The sequence below is a fragment of the Zingiber officinale genome, chromosome 2B, assembly GCF_018446385.1.
Source record: "Zingiber officinale cultivar Zhangliang chromosome 2B, Zo_v1.1, whole genome shotgun sequence".
Lineage (NCBI taxonomy): Eukaryota > Viridiplantae > Streptophyta > Magnoliopsida > Zingiberales > Zingiberaceae > Zingiber > Zingiber officinale.
This window is the reverse complement of record NC_055989.1, coordinates 147591770-147606585: the sequence shown is the minus strand read 5'-3', so window position 1 is coordinate 147606585 and position 14816 is coordinate 147591770. Positions and strand designations below refer to the sequence as shown.

The 14816-nt window shown below is 40.3% G+C and overlaps 2 protein-coding genes across 3 annotated transcripts; one reads left to right on the top strand and one right to left on the bottom strand.

Moving 5' to 3' along the window:
- Nucleotides 1-4353: 4353 nt before the first annotated feature.
- On the bottom strand, nt 4354-4892 carry LOC122049648 (11 kDa late embryogenesis abundant protein-like). Its single transcript, XM_042611003.1, has one exon. It carries the CDS (start codon nt 4878-4880, stop codon nt 4488-4490), a length of 393 nt encoding a protein of 130 aa, XP_042466937.1. The 5' UTR covers nt 4881-4892; the 3' UTR covers nt 4354-4487.
- A 243-nt stretch (nt 4893-5135) lies between these two features.
- On the top strand, nt 5136-14594 carry LOC122047708 (citrate synthase, mitochondrial-like). Of its 2 annotated transcripts, none has more exons than XM_042609144.1 (20): nt 5136-5252; nt 5450-5515; nt 5658-5720; nt 6421-6462; nt 7068-7133; nt 7245-7310; nt 7422-7535; nt 9608-9671; nt 10219-10301; nt 10932-10981; nt 11052-11129; nt 11458-11586; nt 11674-11716; nt 12270-12356; nt 12547-12648; nt 12838-12945; nt 13040-13090; nt 13576-13649; nt 14058-14109; nt 14192-14594. In XM_042609144.1, exons 2-20 carry the CDS (start codon nt 5465-5467, stop codon nt 14282-14284), a joined length of 1416 nt encoding a protein of 471 aa, XP_042465078.1. In that variant the 5' UTR covers nt 5136-5252; nt 5450-5464; the 3' UTR covers nt 14285-14594. The 2 variants fall into 2 exon arrangements, with proteins under 2 accessions (XP_042465078.1, XP_042465079.1); XM_042609145.1 differs by having other exon boundaries at nt 5216-5357.
- Nucleotides 14595-14816: the final 222 nt, after the last annotated feature.

The window sequence follows — 14816 nt, the reverse complement described above, 5'->3', positions numbered from 1 at the left end:
GCCGACGAGCTCCGTCGTTAAAGATCGAGAGCCGCGCCGGCCGGCTATAAATATCCGCGCCGACGAGCTCCGTCGTTAAAGATCGAGAGCCGTGCCGGCCGGCTATTTACGAGCTCCGTCGTTAAAGATCGAGAGCCGCGCCGACCGGCTATAAATATCCGCGCCGACGAGCTCCGTCGTTAAAGATCGAGAGCCGCGCCGACCGGTTATAAATATCCGCACCAACGAGCTCCGTCGTTAAACTGTAGAGACGAGCCGACGTCTATAAATCCCCGAGCAGAAGACCGACGAGCCCCGTCGTTAAAGATCAAGAGCCGCGCCGACCGGCTATAAATATCCGAACCGACGAGCACCATCGTTAAAAATCGAGAGTCGGTCCGGCGACTATAAATACCCCAGGCGGACGAACGAATATCAGAGAATAAGAAACCGCGGAAACCACAAGTATTAAAACATTTAGGCCCGCTCGGGCGTTGGTCCTTCGATACTTGGCGTTTGTTGACTTCACACAGGCTAGATACGTGCAGAGCGAGTATGCCCTCCCGCTCGGACTTTGTTTAATGGGTTAAGCTGATCGGCCGCGTGACGGAGAACACTTAGAGCATGACTGACTCTAAGCATAAACGTTAAGCAAACAGAAGAATATTATGGATAATGATCAGAAAGACGCAAGCAAATACATAATTGCATTAAAGGGAAAGCATGCCGAACGGCAAGTACAAAAAGTTGCGCTGGGCGTAAGAAACGCAAAAATAAGATAGAGACCAGGAACACTCTTCACTCGGGGTCTTCGAAGTTGAAGAAACCGTCCGGAATGTCGTCTGTCATGGTCGTCAGATCGGAGGCGGGAATGTGCATTCCCGCAGGAAGGTGGCCACCCTTCTTCAAGTAGGCCATAGTGACCTTAACGGCCTCGGCAAAGGTTGAAGAGACGCTGCCGCCAAATTTCGTGCCAAACCTCTCCGAGCGGAGGTAATCTTGACGTGCAGCAGCCAGACAACTCGGCTCCTCTTCCTTGTACTTTCTGAACGCCGCTCGGGAGGCAATTAGTGAATCTTGGAGAACTTTCTGGTCCACCTCCGCTTTAGCGCGTTCAGCTGAGCGCCCATCCCGTTCGACAGTTAGTTGGGCTTCCAGCTCCTTAGATCGCTGATCTAGGGCTCGGACTTCAACTTTCATCTTGTCCAGATCAGCGATCGCCCGCTTTTCCGGCTACTGGCGCGCTTCACGTCTTCGTCGCGCTTCTTCACCAAGCCTTCAAGTCGAGCCACCTCTGTAGCCAGGTCGGCGGCCTTCTTCTGTTTGGCCTCGCGGGCCTGTTTCTCCCGCTCGGCCGATGGACCCCCCGAGACTTGGAGTTTTTCCATGAGATCCTCCAGCACGGCCAGCCGATGGCTAGTGGCGATTTGCTCAGCCCAATGCTGTAAGGGAAATAATAAAATCAGGAACCGAACAGTAGCATGGCACAGGAAGAAAAATGAACCTACCTGAGTGGCCTGCTGCATGTGGTTATCGCCGAGCTGCTTGGGTGTCATGAGGGCCACCCGAATCTGGGCGTCCTCGAAAATTTTGGCGAGCGGACCCGTCAAGGTTATTTCATGAACGGGGCTTGATGGCCGATCGGCAGACAATAAATATTCCTCCGATGGGAATCGAAGGGTAGTCTTGATGGTCGGGTGGCTGGCCGACACTTCCTCAGCCGCAGTCGCCTGGCCCGAGGACTCCCCTATGGTTGAAGTTTCGCCCAACCGTCGTAAGCGACGACGAGTCCGTGGAGGAGAGCCAGAGGGCTGTGCGGTGGGCGAGGCCACGGGGGTCCCGATCTGCGACGGCGTGCGATCTCGATCGGCGCCTGTGGTTCGCCCTCTGGGGTCGGCGGAAGGCTGGAGTCCCTTCGACGTTTCCGCCGAACTTCCAGTGGTGAATCCCCGGCCTGGGGGACTCCCAGCTCGGTTGGAGCAGAGGAAACAGGATCCGCCTCAACCTCCGTTGAAGCGGATTGGGTAACTTCTGTTTCAGGGGCGGACTGCGTCCCCCCCCCTCTCCTGTATCTGCCGGGCGGCTGGGGATAAGACCCCGCTCGGCGAGTTCTTTTTTGGTAGCCTCCTCAATTTCCACGGCCTTCAATTTCAGATGATCGGTAGCCTTGGAGCGCCACATGACTTCAGCTGTAGTGGAAGAAATTAAAATCAGTTAGACAAAAAAGGCGAAGGGAGTAAAGAGTCCTTACCCATGCGGTAGGGGAGATTGGCCCGAACGGGAGATAATCCAAAAATGTACAACACCCCCTTGAGAAGGAACTGGTCGATCTTGTACCGCTGACCGGACAAGCAATTTGCCGCATGAAGGTAGGCTGGATTGCTTCTGAATTTGCCGAGCTCCGGCTGGGTCGGCACAGCGGTCTGCCATTTGGTTCGAAATGCTGGCCGCTCGGGAAGTCGTATATAGAAGAAGAATTCCTTCCAGTACTTGTTGGAGGTCGGCATGTTCTCAAAAAATTTGAAGCCTATTCTACTTTGGAAAATAAAAGTACCCAACTCGGATTGTTTGGGGTAGAAGAAGTAGTGGAATATTTTGGGGTCAAGTGGGATACTGTGCAGCCTAAAGAGGACGACCACCCCGCTCAGTAGCCTAAAGGAATTCGGCACAAGTTGGCCGAGCGGGATGCGGAAATAATTACAAACTTCCAAAATAAATGGATGGTAGGAAATCTAAGGGGAATAAGTCCAGAAAAAAACAAATAGTACCGATCGGCGGGTTTTGGGGCCGGTCGGTCGGGCCGGCTACAACTATTTCATGATCGTTCGGGATCCCGTAGGTCCTAACAACGCGCCGGGCGCGCTCCTCATCGAACCTACTCTCCATACTCATATACCACGGACTGTGAACCTCGGTAGCGGGTGCAGAAGTGCTCGCCATGACTAAAGAAGGGAAGGAAGCCTAGCAATACTCGGAAACAAGGGGACGAGAGAAGAGAAGAAGCTTACTGAGGGAAGATCAAAGGAAAGAATCCCCAGGAACTCGAAAACCGCCGGAAAGCAAGCACTGGGAGTCGCCGGAGTAAGCTAGCAGCAGGCAGCTTCGACAGAGGACGCGCGATGAAACAGAGAGTGCGGCGTGAAGGCCAGAACGAGGGCTTTATACAAACGAGACCGCTCAGCCTCGTCCGTCGGATGCAGGGCACAAGAGACGAGGTCATCATCTAGCCGTTCATTTCAAAACAAAGGGCGTCCCATCGTACGGAGCGTCACCGCCACTAGAGACGAGCCACGTGGCGCTCTGTCACCGAGCGCAATTAATGCGCCCATACCTCGCATGCTTCGGCTTAATGAAAAAGACTTGCGCGATTTTCAAGAGGATTTAGACAAGCAAACATCCACGTTGGGCGCCAAGGCATACAAAGCGAAGAGCCGAGCGGCTAAATTTGGCATGAGGGCCGAACGACTCAAGGGATATCAGCAGCAGCGATAAGGCGACGACCGCTCGCTCGGACACACAGTCCAGTCAGTCGGACTCACTGCCTCCTTCGACTAGACTTGAAGGGGAGGTAAGTGATCCGGCGGTAAGAATGGGGGGACCCACAGATGGGGTCCCGTCCGAGCGGAACCAGAGATTACCGAGCCAAAGGTTTGTGTTTTCGACGCCAAAACAGGAGAACCGGAGCCGAGTGGCCGAGCGGAGGTGTCCGCTCGGCCGGAATCGTGGCGAGGGAATAATGGTTAGCCGAGCGGCCTATTCGCTCGGCTCGGGATATGGTATGTCAGCAAAGGCATGATGATTAGACTGTACGCAAGATGACACTATTAAAGGCCCCACCATCACGTCACGGAAAGGTTGATACAGTAGCAGTATTGTCTTATGGATGTCCTTCTGACAGGCCCACACCTAGGCATGGTCGAAAGCAGGTGATTATATCAACAGTATGGTCTTATGGATGCCCTTCTGACAGGCCCACACCTAGGTATGGTCGAAAGCAGGTGATTGCTTCGATTGGTGTGTCCAGGCTCCTTCGAGAGGTCTATATAAGACCTCCACTTCTTCAACCGGAGGTACACAAGTCTACATTTTCTAAGCCACTTTCTTATTCCTTCGCCTAACTTGAGCGTCGGAGGGCCGTCGCCGGGACAACCCCCCGGCTCGGTTTTGTTGCAGATTCGCCGGAGCACTCAAGGATCCAGCAGGGAACGCCACATCCCCAGCGTCCGTTGACTCCTGATTCGAACAGGATCAAATATCATGTCAGTTAGATCTCCTTTCATCACCGCATCAATATAGATATTTAAAATTACCAACCCAAGGGGAAAAAATATGATAAATAATTATGCATATTTTTCACTCCAAACAAAAAAGAGAGGAACAAACCATTTATTTTTTGTTTATTTATTTAAGAAAACATTTATTTTCAAACGCAAGTACGCACTCCAACCGTCCTTATCGCTAATTAACACGATCGGTACATTAACAAAATTACTCCGCGCTCTTGATTTCTAAGTGTAGTGGTCGCCCGTGCCACGCGCCACCGGCTCCTCCGATCCCACGAAGGGGTTATGCCCCGCCGATGGCCGCCCCGTCCCCGTCGCCCTGCCGATCGGCAGTGACTCCGCCACCCCCTCCACGCCTTGCCCGCCGATCGGGTGCCCCGCCACCACCTCCGGCTCTTCGTGGCGCCGCATCGCCTCCTGCTTCACGATCTCGGCCTCACGGACCTTCTCCCGCTTCTTCGCCTCCGCCGCGGCCTTCTCCGCCGGCGTCCGGGCCGTCGCCTTCTCCACCTTCTCCTGCACGGTCGCCTTGGTCTTCTCCATCCCCGCCTGCGCCGAGGCCGCGATGCCGGCCGCCGCCTCCTTCACGGACTCCGTCGCTCTCTTCCCCGATTGCATTTCGGGCGATCGATAGTTACGAGTCAAAGCTGTAGCTCGAAGCATAAATAAACGAAGAGATATAAATTAAATTATTCTTAATTCACGACACATGACACGTGCTTAGTTCAACGAGCGACGCGAGTCGATGCGGGAGCCTCAGTGTCCAGCCACGTTTCATGAAAATTCAGGGGGCCGTCAAATATTTTAAATAAAAATTCAAGTTTAAAATAAAAAGAAAACATAAATAAATTTGTCAAAAATCGGAAGGCCAATGTTATTGTAAACAAGCTATTACTTTCCAATAAATAAAATTAACACAGAATAATATTGATCTATTGCCCCTTTCATTTTCTTCGGCCTCTTTCCTCGTTCTGTTCTACACTTCTACAGGTGATCAGCTCTGCGATCGCATCCATCTCCGCATTTCTCGCTTTCTAAAGCCCTAAGCGCTCTCCTCCTTTCTCTTTCTGCCTCCTTTTCGAATTCCTTCGAGCCGTGCGATTCCGGATCGAGTCTTCCTTTTTGTTCCATTTTTCATCCGGTGATTTCCCGACATTTTGATACGGTTTGATGTTTTATACGCGCAGGAAATCCTCGGATCGATGGTGTTATTCCGGAGTGTGTCGGCGCTCTCTAAGCTCCGGTCTCGTTTAGTGAGTTTTTCCTTTTTTTTTTTTTTGAAAAATAGATGATGTTTAGAGACTTGTTTGCGGTTGAATCTTAGACGATGTTTCGTTAGCAGTATTTTCTTTATTTGTCGTTATATATGTGTTTTTTTGTGGCCTTTGTTTACAGGCACAGCAGTCGTACTCATTGGGTTCGATTCGATGGTTGCAAGTCCAGAGCGCAACGGATGTTGTGAGTTTTTATCCTTCTTTGGATTAGTTTAACAAATTGCAGTTGTTCAACTATTAAATGATTGTATGCGATTGTGATATGAGATTTATTCGCTGTTATGCTTCATTTTATATATGTTACAGACTGAATGTGAAAATCGAAGTCTGCAAAACCCTTTTTGGAATTCCAATTTTATGATTTAAACGATTTCTTCTTATTTGGACCATGGGAAGATAGGGATACAAATTCGAATTGCAAACGATATGCTATTCCTAATCCCATCAAAATATCATATATGTAAATACTACATAATTTCTTATCTTCATTACCTATTTAATTTTTAACCAGGTAACTCATGATAAAAAGTGGAAAAGCGCAACAACAAATAGTTCTTATTCCCAACTACTTGGGCTCCGTTACAAGAATAGCAAAGATAATTTATTAATATTTTTCTAGACTTTCTATTGGTTCAACATAAAATATAAGCTCTATGTTGTTGAGAGTTCAGTTCTACTATAAAAGTTCATATGATTTTTCTTTTGAAATTTGTTTCCAAAAAAATTGGAGTTTGTATTTACTCAGAAAAAATAATTAATTGCTGGAAAGACACCACTTTTTCACTAAGTATGGCCCATATAATCTTGTTTGCAAAATTATCTTCATTTTCTGTCATTTGTTAAAATATTTTTCTTCTATATTCATGATTATGTTTCTTTTTCAGGATCTTCATTCTCAGTTGAAAGAATTGATTCCAGAGCAGCAGGTTCATATTTCCCTTTAAGTTTTGATTTTCTTTGTGAAAACCAATTGACGCATCATACTTCCTTTGGTGTTCCATCCAAATAGCATTCTTCAACTAACAGATACAATTTTCTTCCTTTGAGTCAGCTGTTTCTTTTAATGGTATTGTACATTGTAACAAAAGAGTGTTGGACAACAAATCTATTACATTGTAGATACATGGGAACCAACTCTCTTTGAATAAGTAAGCATCTTCATATTAACATTTTCTGCTTCTTGGGAGATTTAAATCCAAATTCCAATCATATATGAATGTGCACATGCTCACACTGGTAATGTTTCTATTAAGTTATAATTACATTGAGACTATGGTCTTTACTATGTGCTTAAGGGAACCTGAAATCAAGGGGCTAATCTAATACGTATGGAATTAATTTTTTCTTTGCCTTCAAGGCATGGTTAACATGCATCTATGGTCTTATATGTAAAAGAAAACATATGGAAAATAACATTAATCCCGAGGAGTATAAGCTTTAGCTCCTGTTGAATCACAAGGAGTATATAGTGAACTCTTGAAAACCTTGCTTCTTTATGTATTTTTGGTAATTCTATTCTGTTTTCTTCCAGGAACGGTTGAAGAAATTGAAATCTGAACATGGGAAAGTTCAGCTTGGGAATATCACTGCAGACATGGTACAAAGACTCATATTGACACCATGAATATCACACCACAAGTCCACAACAAACTCACAATGGCCTGCATTTCCATATTCATGGTTTTACTATTTTATTTTTACATGGCAGGTCATTGGTGGAATGAGAGGAATGACAGGACTGCTATGGGAAACATCATTACTTGATCCAGACGAGGTGCATTTTCTTAGCTCTATAGACAATTTGGTTAGGTTTATACTTGTTTTGACAAACTATTCCATGATTCATTGTCTGAAAAGTTTCTATTGGCAATGAAATTTTTTTCAGGGGATACGATTTAGAGGACTTTCTATCCCTGAGTGTCAAAAGCTGCTGCCTGCTGCAAAAGATGCTGGAGAGCCATTGCCTGAGGGTCTTTTATGGCTTCTTTTGACTGGAAAGGTAATTTGTTAACTTGCTTCCCTCAAACTAAGGTGACGTTTGGTTAAATGACTGGAATGACTATGGATATGAGTTTGATAGTAAGATGGAATGAGAACGAAAATGGAAATGAAACCCACCTAGCTATATGGGTTTGGTTGATTCCCATAAATCTAGAAATCATTTCCAAATTGTCATTCCCAAAGCCACAATCCAAATCTTTTACTATCATTCCATTTCCTCATTTTCAAACCCACCAACCAAACACTAGCTAAATTGTCTTCCTCTAAAGGGAGCTATGGGCGAGTGGACATAGGATTCAGGAAAGACATGAAGCAAGTGAAATCATTGCCAATAACTTAAGTGGAAATTTAAAAATATTGCTAATACTCATGAAACCGTGGACAATTCTATGTAGATTTTAAAATTAATTGTCTATCATATCTTATGTAGATTTGACATTAAATCTCCATACATGCAAGAGATGTGATTAAAGTTACATATGTTTCGTTCCTTTACCTGGAACTCAGATTCCTGTACTATATCTATACTTGTAGATTGTAGATGTTCTCAAACCCAAAGATTTGTGGAAATATAAGAATAGCCAGAATAATTTTGGTCTTGTCTAATGAGTGATACTTTTTCATGCTGGGCGGCACGGATGGTTTTTACCATACTGACATGGGAGCGAAATGGGCACACCACATTGGATAATTTCACGTGCGTCATAGCACGTGTCATGCAACATAAGGAATCAAGTGCGTGTGTCGCGTGATGGAAGGAATCGCGACAAATGTATGACAGAAGGAATCAGAATCGCGACAGAAGGAATCAAATCAATTCCTTCTATCCATCGAGTAATAAAAAAAAATGCTATATAAAGTAGGGGAGGTAGCGACGAAGGCAATCGATGAGTGATCAGTAGCAGGGAGGCAGCGATGAGGGGATGGTGAGGTAGCAGCGAGGCGGCAGGAGCAAAAAGTGAGCGAAGGTGTCCTAGAGGTGTATCGAAGGCGTCGGGGAGATGTCATGGGACGCCTCCAGTGTTGTCGGAGGCGTCGCAGGACCAAGGCGTCCCCGAGGCGCCTCCGACCCCTTTCCGCAAATGCCCAAGATGTCCCGACCACACTTCGCACAAGTACTGTGTCTCGTTACATGATCGAAAATTAAACCTTTCGATTTAATTAATTCAAATAATTCTCAACTTAAGTACGATATTCGAACAAGCTTTTATAAACTTTAATTAAATTATCCCAATAAAATATATTAAAAATATATTTAAAATTATTTTTAAATAAATTTTATTAATTAATATTCTGATTTTTTTACTATTTTAAATTTTATTTAAAATTTTTTATTTTTTTAATAAATCATATTTATATTCTGATATATTTTTTATATTGTATTATTTTATAGATTTATTGTTTAATTGATATTCTGATATTTTTTACTATTTAAAATATATATTATTTAAATTAATAATTCATTAAATGAATAAATAGTTAATTTATATAATTATTATATATAAAGTAACGTCTTTGTATTAATTTATATACTTATTATAGATAATTTTATTTTTTCTTAGAATTAATTTGAAATTTGGATCCATGAATATTAACATATTTAGCTTTTTTTACTTTTAGGATTCTTACTTCCTAAACATATGAAATATATACTTTTATATTAGAATGCCTCTACCTAATCTGCCTAAGAAATATTGCTTCCTAAACATATGAAACATATCAATTTTAATTTGAGTTATTGATAGATCAATTTTCTTTAAAGAAAACTATATTTTATTATTTTTTCTAACAATATTAACTTGTTCAATAACTTATATAAAATCAATATACAACTTATTTTTAAATTATACACAATAAACATATTTATTTAATAATTATTATATAAATAAAAAATACTGAAATTATATCGATATGACATGATACAATACTGAAACCATATTATTCCGGTATGTGACCGAAACCTTGGCAGGATTTTAGACCTTACTCTTGTCTACATACAACGCTTATCATTAATGTTGCTGCTATTACTTTGCTTCATGCTAAAATGCCTTTTGTTTTCTTTAATCCTAGGTGCCTAATAAAGAACAAGTTGATGGACTATCAGCAGAGCTATGTAGTCGTGCAAAAGTTCCAGGTTTCTTTATTAGTGACTTAATTTTATTTTACTTGTCAATTGAGGAGGGAACAGTAAACTATTATTTTTTTTTGGATATTCTCAGTTATCTAGGACATGCTTGTGGTCAAATTATTTTATATGTAAATTTTGAAATACTTTGACCAAAGAAAATTCATCAATAACTTGTGAGAAGGTTGGGATGATTACAGGTGAATTAGATACATGGAAGGATCAGGTGTCAATGCTTTGTTTCCCACTATAATATTTGATGAATTTTATACGTTCGTTGCATTTTTTCCCTCCTCAATATGAAATTATTATTTTACTAGATTACTAGCCTAATCTATATGTCCATTCCACTTATTTAAGTTATTTGGACTCTATGCACATATCAATGTATCACACAACTTGCATTGTTGGTGTTGTATGCCAATATTTAGCGTTTGATGACACAACATTTATACCCTTCTCAAGTTTGGTAATCGTCCTCATTGCAGGAGCTGAGATTTTTCCATGTATAATATTATTTATATTGAATCCTGTTTAATTTTTGTTTTTGATGTAGATCATGTGTTCAAGGCAATTGATTCTCTTCCTGTAGCAGCTCATCCAATGACACAGTTTGCAACTGGAGTTATGGCACTTCAGGTAATGAATAGTCTACTGTCAACTTCAGCAAAGGGGTCAAAGGTTGTGTTCCTAACTTTCATTGGAAGTGGCTAAGATTTATTTAATCTGAAATATATTTCCTCTCCCTGAAATAGTCCCTTCTCAATGACTGAAGAGCTAAAAATATGTCTCTCGTTGTAATAGGAGGTTGAAATTAACTTCTAAGACAATTGTATCAAATGGTTCTAAAATATGGTTAACTACTAATCTAAATTTGATGGCGTGATTTATACAAGGCCTGTTTCTGTTTGTGTTATTTTCTAAATTAGTAAGCTATGTTTCGTACAAGATATCTGCCTACCTAGCACTATTGTGTTAGTTTGTGAGACAACTACCTTAGCCTTCTCATGGTTCCTCTGTCACAAATTTATCATTTATTATTCATTGATTAATTTTGTTTTGGTGGAAAAGGTTGGTTGATACTTTCATCTATTGTATCTCAATATTAAGTTTTGAATCTTGTTTCAGATGTATTTTTTTAAAAAAATATTTATCGTTATTTGGTCAAGTTTTAGATCTTGCATGGAGCAATCTAGTGGCATTCAGTTACAAAAGGGGTATTAAAATCTAGAATGTTGGGTAAGTGACAATCACTTTCCCCATTTTCAGGTTGATAGTGAATTTCAGAAGGCATATGAAAAGGGGATGCCAAAAGCCAAGTAATTTCTCTGTTACTTTTATCTATACTTTATTCGAGCTATAGTGTAACAAAATTCATCACTGTGTTAGGTTTTGGGAGCCAACATATGAGGATTCAATGAACTTGATTGCTCGTCTACCATCAGTGGCTTCATATATTTATAGAAGGTAAGTTTCCATCTATCTTCTAATTCGTTATTTCTATGTGGGTGATTCTTGACCTAAGTTTCTCCTAGTAATTAATAAAGATTTTTGCCTTTAGCAACTATATTGCTTCTTTTTCATCTCTGTAGTCCTATTGTTATATACTCCTCATATATACTATCTATCATAACAAGTTGCCTAATCCCACCGCTTGATAGTTCTGCCAAAGAAAATTACTTTAGTTTTTGAGATCTGATCTATATTATTTTCACTTAGGGCTGCTTATAAATTGACAGGCTGACAGCCAGGAGATCCATGTTCATAAATTTTTTTCTTCCTGTTACACTTTTAGAATTTACAAGGATGGTGGAATCATACCCGCAGATAGTTCTCTGGATTATGCAGCTAATTTTTCCCACATGCTTGGATATGATGATCCTAAAATGCTTGAGTTGATGAGACTTTATATAACAATACACAGGTGTGTATATGTGAATAATAACTGAAAATCAAAGGATGCTTCTTGTGATCATATTTTATAGTTGATGTTTCGGTTTATATGCTTCAGTGACCATGAGGGTGGCAATGTTAGTGCTCACACTGCTCATCTGGTAATCAGAACATTATATATGTATATATTTTTCTTCTCTTATTGTCTTTTATGCCGACCCCACCTAGTGGGATAAGGCTTGGTTGTTGTTGTTGCTCTTATTGTCTTTTATTTGTTGGCTGGCATGTGTATGCTTACAGTAAGCACTTGGATTAGGGATGACAATGGGTGCCCTAATAATTGGATACCCATGGGTACTCTATTTAAATGGGTGAGTTTCAGATATCTATTTCTGATTGCAGTTCAGGTTTGGTGGGAATTTATGAGTTTCATAATTGCGGGTATTTTAGGATGCACACATGTATATGGACCCTACACTAGGTGGATAGTTAAAGGATGGATACAAGTATAGTTATGTAATTTATATAAGTATTTAGTGGGTTGGATATCCCTTAAATTAAAATGGTACAAGTTTGGATAATATGTTAATTCATGGGTATCCGATCTGTTGTCATCCCTAATTCTAACACAAAAGGTACTTATTAACCTTGACATTCTATCCTAACATTGTATCTGCAAAATCTTTCCTTACCGAACAAGTTTATAACTTTCAGGTCGGCAGTGCTCTTTCAGATCCTTACCTTTCATTTGCAGCCGCACTTAATGGTTTAGCTGGACCTCTACATGGATTAGCTAATCAGGTACACCACAAATTAATAGTCAGTTTTCTTTTTTGGTTTCCATGCATTTGACTTTTATAAAAATAACAGTAATCTGTCTTCATGCCAAATTTATGTTGGAATATCATCCAACTTTTTGGTATTGTTAATTAACCTGTCCAATTAGTTGCTCCATTAATGATAAAGTTTACTGTTTTTGACTACTATGCAGGAAGTTCTTTTATGGATTGAATCTCTTGTTAAGGAGTGTGGAGAGGATATTACCACAGATCAGTTAAAGGACTACGTTTGGAAAACCTTAAAAAGCGGCAAGGTATAATTTGACTTTTCAATCCATGCAATTAGAATAAGTAGTCTTCCCGTGGATGATTTGGAAGTGACAATTCCATTTATTGCAAAAGGACAATAAAGCATTGAAAGATTTCTTAATCTAATTTGATGGTGTTCATCGAGTTTGAAGCGAACTAGAGTCACCAATCTCAAGTTCAAGCACTGTCTACAGGTTGTTCCTGGTTATGGACACGGAGTGCTAAGGAAGACAGATCCCAGATATACCTGCCAAAGGGAATTTGCATTGAAGCATTTGCCTCATGATCCACTTTTTAAGCTGGTCTCTCTCCATGATGACTTTTCCCTTAATTTCTATAATATCAGGAGGTGCAATCGAGTTTAGCTGATACTTTTATCCTACATTATTCTTGCAGGTTTCAAAGTTATATGAAGTTGTTCCTCCTATTCTCACTGAGCTAGGCAAGGTAATCTTACTAAGCAGCTTATCAATGATATTTGCTTATAAATTCTGTGGGGGAACATGTTCTTATGTTCGATCAAGTTAGATGGCAAACCTGTTTATCACCGTCAAAGATATTATTTGTCCTAACTATTTGGGTTCATGAAGTTTATTATCCCTCAATTGAACTTTATGCAAATTTACATAGTTATTTTTACTAGTAAACTCTGCCAGGTGTTTTCAGTTTATATATAGACATATAGCACTTATACCTACCTACATACAAACATATATATATATATATATATATATGAAAAATGATATGCTTAAGGAAAGAATCTCAAGAAAATACTCAAGGATAGACATAGGGCCCACAAAAAGTGAAATGGCGGGCTATGAATTTGTGTCTATTCTTGAAAATTTTCCTTGTGTGTATCATTGCTCTATATATATCTATCCTAATTTTATTTTGAAACTGTGAAATAATATTTTGGTCTGGAATTCTTTCAGGTCAAGAATCCATGGCCTAATGTTGATGCTCATAGTGGAGTTCTTCTAAAGTATTTTGGTTTATCAGAAGCACGGTAAGTTAAATCATACTTGGAATGGGCATGTTTTTGAATTTATTGGTTTGGCGCAAAAAAAAAATAAAATTGAAACGATATCGGTTGAAACCAGAGCCATTTTAGTTCGGTTTGAGCAAACCAAACTGAATTTCTTGTTTGATTTCGGTTACATTTTGTTTGAACCTTAAATTAGAAAAAAAAACATATATTATCCAAAATCAATCAAAAACTAATTTCCTTATAAGATTTTCAGTGAGAATAACAATAATATTGTTATTTTAAGAATAGAGAGAGAACCTTAATTGTTCTCCAACTGAAACTAGATTGCCTGGATAACTATACCTAATTAGTCAATCGAACCAAAATTTTTTTGAATCAAATTCATGCCCATCTGCTATAAAATCATGCCATATTCGATATTTTCAGGTACTACACTGTTTTATTTGGGGTCTCAAGAAGCATTGGTATCGGCTCTCAGGTTCGTGAACTCTGCAATACATATCCTTATGTGATTATAAACTCATCGTTATCAAGTCTTGAAATCTTTGGTATTGTTGTAGCTTATATGGGACCGTGCGCTTGGTTTACCTCTTGAGAGGCCAAAGAGTGTGACGATGGATTGGCTTGAAAGCTACTGCAAAAAAGCTGCTTGAGCTTAGACTAGGTGAATTCCTTTTTGTTGGTTCTATCTAAAATAAATATCTTGATGCCGGAAGCACGAGGGCGCAAAGTGTTTCGCGAGCTGTTTCTTTTGTTTTTGTTTGCGGAGTTATGTTGATTGATTGATTTGCTCTCTAACCTATTCATTGAGCTCTGAAAATCATCCTTATGATGAATTCCTGAAATTATTTTACTATCACTTGTAATAAATTTGATCCAAAGTGATCTTTGTAATTTACATACCAATAGAAGAACAAGGTCTTAATAATTAGGATTGAGACCGAATTCCATATTTGAGGATAACTTTGGTACCTTAACTAATGTTCTGTAAAAGTCAATGTGACACTTCCCAAATGGAAATCATACCATAAATCAGCTTTTGAGTCAACATTTTTTTTGTCAATTTTCTCAGAAGATGTTTTTGAAAAAAGAGAAAAAAATCTCTTTTAATATATTATTGGATCAGCACTCATTTACTAATATTATTGCATAATCCTCGTGTTTATAGAATTAAAATCATTTTTA